The sequence below is a fragment of the Sinocyclocheilus anshuiensis genome, unplaced genomic scaffold, assembly GCF_001515605.1.
Source record: "Sinocyclocheilus anshuiensis isolate Anshui unplaced genomic scaffold, SAMN03320099.WGS_v1.1 scaffold477, whole genome shotgun sequence".
NCBI lineage: Eukaryota > Metazoa > Chordata > Actinopteri > Cypriniformes > Cyprinidae > Sinocyclocheilus > Sinocyclocheilus anshuiensis.
Window position 1 is genome coordinate 177,446 of NW_015536549.1, and position 10,388 is coordinate 187,833.

The window sequence follows — 10,388 nt, forward strand, 5'->3', positions numbered from 1 at the left end:
TTACAATTATTTGTGAAATGTGGAGATGAAATGTGTTTTTTTTTATTTAATTTCATTTCATTCGCTGTTTTGTTTTTATTGAAAAATGGATGTTTTTCAATTCAGCACGTTTCCACTGGCTCAGTTTCTGTGACATTGTTCTGGTCAAAACCTTTCTAGCTCAAACAAGCCTTTCATGCATTAAATACAGCAGCTTATCACAATACAGTTACCCACAACACCCAACAAAACCCCGACACAAATGACAAACAGCAGTAAAAGTCTGACAACTAACACATGACAACATAAATAAAACATAATCTGACATTTAATTCTATCTACATTCCTTAAAATTATTTACTAATGACTGACTGATTTATTTCACAACCAGCTACTTTGGTGAGTGCTTCCACTAGTTTTTCTTGGCTTTCCCCCTCATCCTTTTCTGGTATTCTGCAATCTTTTTGTCAAAGAGCCCTGGAAAATTGGGAGAAAATATTAACTATACGTTTTATTACTATATTTTTATTACTATTCAAGATCATTTTTATATTGGTAGCATCCTCTTCTTAAGCAAAAGTAAATCAAAGTACCAGTCATTAAGATGACACTATTAAAGATACCTCAAAATGTGACATTTATTATAATAGGTTTATGTGAAGATTTTAAGTTCACTTAAATTAAACAAAAAATAAAAACATTTTAACAGACATCAGTATTGGTGATGCTTGCCTTCGTTCATAGTATTCAGTACAAAGATGACATTAAAAATATTTATATATATATACATTTCTACATTACTTTAGAGATTCAATGTGAAAATATATTTAAAAATATAAATTTTAATGTTAGGTCAAAGCGTCTCACCTGTGCCGTCCTGAGAGGCGGGTCTCTGTTCCATTTCCTGAATGAAGAGGTCGAACATCTGCGTCTGTACAAATGTCTTCACAAACCGTCGTGTGCTCTTGGATTCTATTGCTTTGCAGAAATTTGTTCGCTGGAACTCGCCCCGCTGGTCTTTGCCCTTCCGCACGATGTACTTAGCGAAGTGGCCGACAGTCTTGATAAAGAACGGCAGGAAAGCTTCTGGGACCACCCGGTTCAACTCCTCCAGACCTGAAGTGATGATAAATTATATAAATATAGGTTATTAGTTTTAAATACTTGGTCAAAATAATTGTGTACGTGAAAGTATGAATAAACTAGATTTTTACATTTATGCTATTGTTTTGAGAGAATTACGTATATGCTGTTTCTAGGGTGCGATTGTGATTATTTACATAGCAACTTCACAGCGTCTTGCGGTTGTGAACATGAAACATTAACGAAAACTGTTTAAAACGTATTTAACGCAAGTAATATTAGCGATTAAAGACACATTATATGTCTGGAAACTTCTAAAATTGACAGAGGCGCTGCGTTTTGTTTACGGTCGTAACGCAGCGCATGCAGTGTTGCCATGTCTGCTTAGAATACGTACGTTTTTTGGGCTTACTTTTCATAGTATTTCACATTACCAGCTGTGGATTGCGTTTTTGATCTTATTTACAAAAACACAGCAGCGTATTTTGGTTAATTTAGGCTTATTTGCTGGGGCTAGTGCCAAGTAGCTTATTATTTAGCTATTTTGTTAGAATCAGGTGCTGGGTTTTCTAGCGAAATATGGCAGCAGTCTTTAGACTGTACTGCACTCTGAATAATTGATAATTTATGCCCGTAGCACCAACAATATAGAATAAAGTTATGTGCCAGCATTTAAGTACATCATTCACGCAATGATGATTCGTTCGTTGCGTGTGTCACATGACAAATGAACAAAAGACTGGGGGGAAAAATAATCATACATTTTTTATAATTTATATTTGGCTCCTTTACAATGATTTCCCAATACAAAATATGGTCAAAGATTGTGTATGTGGACGTGTTTGGAGAATTTGGCTATTGAAAATATAACACTGCTCAAATGAGTTCAAAACCTGAATTCATTTGGCTCAAGGAGATTCAAAGATGAAGTCAGTAAAATGACCCAGTCTTTCCATTGCATGTCCGAGTGACTGAGTGCTTAAAACGAACGGTCTACTAGATAGTGTGCATGTGCTGAACACATCCTTCCACGCTGACGGGCAACTGTGCGTGAAACAGAACTTAAGTTGGAAAATGAAGTATACCTGGGCCTTATTACGGGTTTGTTAAAATGCTTAACACTACTTATGAGTAATGAGAAAATAATTGATAATAAAAAAGAAAATAATAAATAAAAAAACTCCTCTAAATACGGAGTAAAAATGCTGCTTACTTGATTTCTCATTTTTGGCACTGAGGGCCTGCTTGATTTCATCTTTGAGTTTGTGAGGTAATATTGTGTCCTCATCTCCCATCTGTTTGGAGAAACATTTCAACCACAGTCACCCACACTATATCCATCAGTCACTTTTCAAGGCAACAAATGAAAAGATGCTCTCTTTGATGTAAACGTGAACTTACACACTTGATAAATGTCTCCTTCCTGCCTTCTGACAAGTCAACAACAAGCAGCTGGGTGAGTAGATGAATTTAGATGTCAGCTTGTAGCGTTTGAAATGTAAATTGCTTGCAATATTTAAACGGTGTCACAAGTCTGGTCACTCACCTCGGTCTGGTCAGTGGCCTGATCTGCGAGACTTTTCTGAACACCCAGCAGGTATGGTGTGGGTGCCATGACGACGTCAATTAGGATCTCGGGAACGATGGAAATGAGCGTGTGCTGCCAGATGAATGGATACAGGAGAACAGCCACTGCGTGGATCACCTGAGACAACGTCCTGCAGAGATAGCATGGGTTTGATCAATATGGGTTATACATAAACATATAAATCAAAGCAAAACCTAACACTTGTGTATGTGTGTTTAGGCACCCAAGCTCGTCAGCGATGAAGATGATCCTCCGCTCTAGTACAGTAGCAGCAAACACCTGGAGCACCTCCTCATCTGACAGGCATTTGAACAGTGTGCGGAAATCTACGTGCTCCAGCCAGGAGTCTGTTGGACGAGTCAAACTGATGATCTACAGAGAGATACACAGATGCTTTATTATAGGTACAGTAGATATTTTATTAAAAAGACTGTTGGGGGATAACTAGCTAGAAGCAATGAGAGATAGATCACTTATTTGTCATCAGGGAGGAAATTTGTCTCTCATTTGAATCATTGATAAATAATGTTTTAGTCCCTATATTTTCCATACAGTAATATAAATTGGTTTGTTTTTTAGTTTTATTAATTGTATTTAGTGTTCATGTTTGATGTTTTCAGCCTAATTGTAATCCTCTTTTTTGTCATTTAGTTACGTATATAGCCATATAGTCAGTTCTGATAAATTAAGTATTTTTTCTTTAAACTTTAAATTGAGTACCCTCAATTATAGAGATAGACAGACAGACAGACAGACAGACAGATAGACAGATAGATAGATAGATAGATTAAATGACAAATAAAATCACTGTTGAGGTAAAACTAATCGCAGAATTATGGTTTTTATAATAATGCAAGATATGTGCAGATCACTTGATTGGAATGTTACATAGAAAATTTGCTGAAGGAGAATTTCAAGCAGAACTCAGTCAAGTTGGTACAAATCAGGAGGACATACCTGCATGAAACAGCTCATCTCTGACCCTTTCCCCTGAGCTATTACTTCACTCACTTCAATTTCCTGCTGTTTTGCCAGAGCTAAGGAGGTGTGTGTTTGTGGATAGCGTGTCTCTGCCTGCCTGTCCGCTTGTTTGGAATTAGAGACGTATTACTTTACACCTCCTTTAATGTATTGTAATTGACTCTCTGGTTTAAAATTACTGGGGAAAATACATGTAAAACCAGCTTTTATTCTCTTCCACGATTTCACACTCTCATTTAATTTCCTCTTCCTCTTTTTTGTTTAATAGAAAATGACAGACTAACACCAGTTTTTTGGTTTTTGGTGTTGACTCAACTGCAGCAAATACAGTGGAAATGGAAAGTGTAGCAGCTGCTGTCTTGAGCAACACTGCATTTGTATGTCATTACGAGAACCACAATTGTTATGCAAGTCATTGTTCAGAGAACGATGTCAGGACTAATAGTGTGAGATGTACAATTTGGAGTGCTTCTAACCCTAGTCTCAGGCAGATGGCATTTCCATTTTTTTTTTTTTTTTTTTTAATTAGAATAAAACAATAAAGGGGAAGACACATTCTTTATACTGACCAGCCACTCAGACAGCCCTCAAGATTTAAAAAAATTAATAGTTTTATCACTAGTTCTTACCTCAGTGCCTCTTTCTGGAATAAAACTTTTGATATTAACAGTGTGTCCAGGAGCAGGAAACACAGACTCCCTCAGGCTCTGCATAAATGGATAAATCATCGCCATGGAGAATTTTCTGCGCTGTTCCACCTCATCAAAGATCTAAAACAGCAAACAGACAGATTGAACAATACAGGAAACAGGCAGAATTTAAAAAAAGACGAAAAATCAGTTTTCAATATACAGCACCGTTCAAAAGTTTAGTTAGTAAGTTTTTTTTTTTATCAATACTTTTACTCTGCAGTGATGCATTAAATTGATCAAAAGTGACAATAAAGAGTTATAAATAATGTTACAAAAGATTTCTATTTCACAAAACTATTAAGCAGCATAACTGTTTTCAACATTGATAATAATAGGAACTGTTTCATGAAATCAGCATATTAGAATGATTTTGTAATGATTATGTGACACTGAAGACTGGAGTAATGACTACTGCATCACAGGATTAAATTACATTTTAAAATACAAGAAAATAGAAACCCGCTGTTTTAAATTGTAATATTATTTACCAATATTACTGTATTTTTACTTTATTTTTGATCAAATTAATGCAGCCTTGGTGACCACCCCAAATCTTTGAACGGTAGTTTATGTGTAATCTATTTGGGAGAGCTATGAACACACAACACTATATATTATTGAAGTATAAGAGTCAACAACTTTGCAAACACCCACATTTTGAATATGTCAATTTCTTTAAGATCACATTAGCTTTAATCATATCACATTAGCCTTTGATGTTTGTCCTGAACAAACTAATTTCCAGTCATGAGAGAGCATTCACCTAAAAAAGTACCTGAACAAAGTTCAGCTCAAACAAACAAAACATACTCCAGTAACTGTAGCACTAAGTTCAGACAGTCAACAGACTGAGAGATCACACATTACACAAGCCATTTCAGACTAGTAAATTACTTTAGATTATCAAAGCCAATGAACTCTTAATTAATACAAAGTCAAGAAACACAAAAGGCAAATCTCTCAAATACAGATCAAAACAATAAAGCACAATGTAAGGCAGTTACAGATGACCGTGCAGTAAATTATGATGTTTACCTTGGAAAAGAGTCCAAAACAGGCTAAATTACTGATGATACAGTAGGCTTCAGGCAGACGAGCACCCTTTCCATCAGGCTAATTAAGAAAAGAGCAACGACAAGAGAAGCTTTAGAAAAAAAAGTGGTGCTTACCCTGTTGCTATGTTGCTAGTGTTTTTGTTAGTGGGTTGTTATGTAAGTTTAACACCTAGGGTAAGGGATTTGTTAGTTGTAGTATGAGTATAGACATAAATAACAGGAAGTATCACTAATGAGACCAGTCAACATTTACCAGTAGCCTCCTACAGTATCCATTCTTCCTCGTTCCATCAACATCTGTAAGCACGAAAGAGAATGTTTCACTGTGAAATAGAGAAAAAGAGAGACAATGAAACATACAGTTTCTGCCTCCACACGGCATGCTGGGAGAAACGATGCGTGTGGTGACAGTACCTGGGATATTCTGTTAAGGGCGCCCAGTTTACACCCTCTGGAAAGCAAAAGAGTGTGAGCGCCTTTAACGTCTTCTCTTCCTCTTCCTTCTGAAATCGCACCATTCCATCTTTCTGTACTCAACAGACAGAGAAAAAGACAAACGGAGAACAAGACTACATTAATAAGCATCAGGGACAGAAAATGCAAATTGTCTTTTTCATTCATATAGATCTCAATCATATCAGAATGACAACGAATGAGCTATAGAAACTTTTTATTTTCACACATTTCCTTGATCTTGTCATTTAAGTAAAAAGTACAAAAAATACTGTAATATATATATATATATATATAATATGCATGTACATATAAATAAATAATACATTTAGGATTTCTACAATGTAGTGATAAGTGATATAATGTATGATGCAATTAACCAAATAAAAATATGGTCTTTTTCTGATATTAAAATCCCATAATCCATTTAACTTAAGTCAACATCTGCTTATATTGTACTGAGTGTTACACTACAGTTATTCACTATAATTGGTCTTTATTCACCTTCAAAGAACTAGGCCTATATTAAATAATAAAATAATACATATAATTAATAAAAAAATATTGATAGATTAATTAACCCATCAGTTAAGTCATATAAAAATTTAGACTCTCATCTTTCCTTTTGAAAGATTTATGTAATAAAAAAAGATTGGTCTAATTAAAAGTTCTGGGGAAGTGATTCCAAACACCCAAATTTCACTCCAAACTTCTTGAAACACAATCTTAAAGAAACAACTGAAGACACAATAGCACTTTTAATGAAGCCATAATAATGTGAATTGTGATGTAGAAAACGGTAAAATTCCTCATTTGTATGTCACTTTTGATTTAAGCCTTTACTAATTAAATAAATGTAATGCAAACATTAAAAAATATATTGAATTGTTATTGAATGGAACTAATGCCACAGTGCTACAAAAGTACTAAATATTTTCTGAATGCTACATGTGCCTGCATGCAGAGCACACGGTTTGTCTGCGTCACCTTAGGGAACTGATAGATGATCTGTGGCTCATATATCCCATCTTTAGTCTTCTTAGGTCGAACCACGACCAGATATTCGAAGAAAAACTGCCCGCTTGCGTATCGCTGCTCCTTTGCCTTTTCTTCTACAGGGGAAAGCTCTGTGCTAGCAGGTAGATCTGGTTCATTACCAGTTCCTACAAACACACACACACACACACACGTTAGCTTCCGTGATGTTTACCTCTTTTTAAAAACAAATCAACACAAATTCTCCGGAACCAAACTGAGACTGTTTTCATGTCATTTCATGGATAAGACTACCAAACCAACTGTTTATAAATGTTTAATTTCTAAACAATCTAAAAATGTTGCTCTTTAGGAAAAGCACTTGAGATGCTGATCAAACGGGGAATGCTGAACCACGAACAAGTACAAACAAATTCGAAATGAGAAAGACGGAGCACTTCTGTGAATTTCCTTAACATTTCCTTTTGAGCCTGCTTTTTGGCAGCCTCCCCCAACACAGAGCAAACAGGAATACCATAGGAGTCCACTAAGTCTTGTTCTAGCTTGACTTGCCTCACCATGGAAACCCTCAATGTGCCTTTCTATAAAGGACAGAACAATAACTGTTGCTTGTAACTGAAAAGACCAGAAGTGCACTAAAGAACAGATGCAAATTGTGTGCTTTGACTGCCTTTGTGAACCTCCTTGTGACTTCATAAATGAATTTTAAATGAACAACATATTACAAGCAAATCGTTCTAAATATCTTGAATTTGAATATTTGAGCACACAGTCAAAACTTCAGTTTGAAAGACTAATTATTTTAGGCATGTTGCCCTACTTAAGCTATGAGACCAGAGAATGAGTCATGCTGAAATGTTTTGACAAGGTTAACTACTTTTATATGCAATATATAGCCCATGGCCACAGCAAAAGGTAACAATGTTTTACATAGTCGAGTTTTCTTGTGCATTCATCAGAGATGCTTTTTGTTACTTAAAACATACAAACATGCACAGTGTATGATGCAGCTGAATTTTTAAGGATAGCTGAAGTAGCTAGATATGTTTGTAAAAATTATAAATCAATACTTAAATAACGTTTCTCACTGTCTTTGCTGATTTTTCCCCGGAAAGACGAAAATAAGGTACTGAACCTCTTCATGGCTCCCATGTCTGGTTGATCTTCACCTGGAAGAAAGACACCTGAGCAATAAAATGCACAAAACAGTACAATTAATCAACTGCAACCAGTGAGAATTGCTCAAGAAAGCTCAGAAATGCCTTGATCACTAACTCATGTTTGGATATTCACTTCCTTAGCCAAAGAGGTTAGTTTTGACAGCTGAAATGTAAATTGTGATTACAACAAATGTAATTTATTCTTTCCCACATGGTTATGTTTTCAAGAGTTCCTTACCAGAAACCACAAAGACTCTTGCTGAACCTGCTTTGCCATTTAAATAGCTTACCATATGCCAGACAGTTAACTGTAAAAACCCAATACATCCCTAATACAATATTGTGACAGCAACTATTCAACAAGTTCAACAGCATCAATCTAACTAACAAAACATAAAGTTCTAGACTTACATGCCGATAGAAAAATATTTAATAATTAACAAATATTTAAATTTTATTTTTTATTTATACTATACAGAATCACTTTAAACGCAGTGGTTGAACTTACTCCGGTGTTTACGTGAGTTTGCCTTCGTTCCTCTTTTTTTGACATTAGAGAGAGTAACTCCGTTCATGTTCGAATCTCTTTGCGTAAGGTTTGTTAATTACAGTGATATTTATGTCGTGATCTCACGGCAGTCTTTCCCATTGACGCGCAAGATCACTGTATTAAATAGAATGGTACAGCCAACATGTGCGCGCGCTGCAGACGTCCGATTCGCGAATCAATGATTCTTTTAAAACGGCTGTTCATTCGAACCGAGTCGCAAACTGTTCGTGAATCATTTGACTGTTAGAGAGAATCAGACAGCATAATTTATAAAACATAATCGAAAATATAGTGATAAATAGCATTATATAAACATATCCCGTTTTACTGCAAAAGGAAATCAGCGAAAACAGTGCGGGGGCGTCTCAAACAATGCGTTTTAACTGATTTATTGAAATGAACTGTCCGAACGAATCGAATCGGTGAAAAGAAGTGAAAGGCAGATCGGAATCGGAAAACACTTCCTACTTATGTTCAAACGATGTGAACTGTTAAACGAGTAAATGACTTGTCTTCAGTGGGAGTTCCTTCATTTCTCTGCTCTTCATTGCAGTTAGTCCAGAGTTTATTTGAACCGCAGGTACTTTTAGATGACACTGGTGTGACACATAATGACACAATTCATACGACACTGTCGTATATCGCACTATCGCAGGTCCGCGTTTCTGTGTTTTTGGATGCCATCTTGACCAGGGGACTCTTGTAAAAGAGAGTTTACTCAAAGAGACTTTTGCCTGGTTAAATAACGCTTGCAAACTTAATAACACATGCCAATAATAACACATCTGCTGGCGTCATAAGTTGATTCACTTTGGTAGAAATCCACAAGAACATTCTCAGAGACATGCTTTTCCTTCACCTCAGTATTTATAGACTAATTTTATTTACTATATATTGACCACAAGAGCTTTACTTCTGAATAAACAGGTTCACAGACCTGCTAATGCATAAGCCTTATTAAACATCAGTACTGAAAACAGCATTTATTGCACATATCAAAAGTAGACAGACCCCTTTATTACCCTAAATGATAATAAAAAAAATGCATTGGTGGAAAACTGTCCGTTTCACTTCAGTAGACTCAAAAGAAGTCTTACCTTTGTTGGTCTCAATTTCTCCATCTGAGAAAGCTCTTCTCTTATCTATGTCATCTTCTTGTCCTGGAGATCTTTCTGTAGGCCAAGACAGAGACAACTGAACCTTGTGCTAGAACCTAGAAGAATCCGTGTATCATTCGATCATTCGTTTTTTTTTATTTAAAGGGGTCATATGATGCAATTTCAAGTTTTCCTTTCTCTTTGGAGTGTTACAATCTGATTGTGCATAGATAAGATCCCTGAAGTTGCAAAGACTAAAGTCTCAAAACCAAAGAGATATACTTTATCAAAGTTAAGACTCTGCCACGCCCCCCTAAAACGGCTCGTTCTAACACGCCCCCACATATCTACCTCACTATGTGGAAATATTTGCATCATGCCGCCCAAATGTGCACGCAAAGAAAGAAGGCGTGGTTTTAGTAACCGCAGTTAGTGTTGAAGCAGCCATGTCAGGGAGACGCTGTGTGTTTCTAGGCGAAAGCAAAAGCACTTTATGTGGCCTTCCGAAAGTAGATGCATTTAGGAATCTTTAAGATTACTTACAACAGAACAGCAATGCATTTTATGGACGACCGTTTCGTGAACCAAGGAGAGGAGGTAATTCTGACTTTGCTATGACAATCTGGCGCTTCTGAATCAGCTACTGTTTTGTTATTAGTTTAAGTATTTGCTATTGACTGTTCAAATGCGGAGTTTTGCGCATCGTGTGTGTGTGTGTGTGTGTGTGTGTGTGTGTGTGTGTGTGTGAGAGAGA

The 10,388-nt window shown here is 36.1% G+C and overlaps 1 protein-coding gene across 3 annotated transcripts in view; it reads right to left on the reverse strand.

Moving 5' to 3' along the window:
• Window positions 1-40: 40 nt before the first annotated feature.
• Window positions 41-10,388, reverse strand: part of dennd2da (DENN/MADD domain containing 2Da) — a 24,612-nt gene continuing 14,264 nt past the window's right edge. For 2 of the 3 annotated variants that reach the window (XM_016500162.1, XM_016500170.1), the window contains 13 exons: window positions 9,635-9,709; window positions 7,916-8,011; window positions 6,819-6,994; window positions 5,793-5,905; window positions 5,632-5,701; window positions 5,359-5,436; window positions 4,261-4,401; window positions 2,874-3,022; window positions 2,609-2,780; window positions 2,464-2,514; window positions 2,276-2,357; window positions 847-1,095; window positions 41-456 (listed from right to left, as the gene is read on the reverse strand). In XM_016500162.1, coding sequence (XP_016355648.1) covers window positions 392-456; window positions 847-1,095; window positions 2,276-2,357; window positions 2,464-2,514; window positions 2,609-2,780; window positions 2,874-3,022; window positions 4,261-4,401; window positions 5,359-5,436; window positions 5,632-5,701; window positions 5,793-5,905; window positions 6,819-6,994; window positions 7,916-8,011; window positions 9,635-9,709 — 1,517 coding nt within the window. In that variant the 3' untranslated portion in view covers window positions 41-391. Of the gene's footprint in view, window positions 457-846; window positions 1,096-2,275; window positions 2,358-2,463; window positions 2,515-2,608; window positions 2,781-2,873; window positions 3,023-4,260; window positions 4,402-5,358; window positions 5,437-5,631; window positions 5,702-5,792; window positions 5,906-6,818; window positions 6,995-7,915; window positions 8,012-8,495; window positions 8,712-9,634; window positions 9,710-10,388 lie in introns of those variants that run through there. The other variant, XM_016500179.1, reaches the window with a different exon arrangement.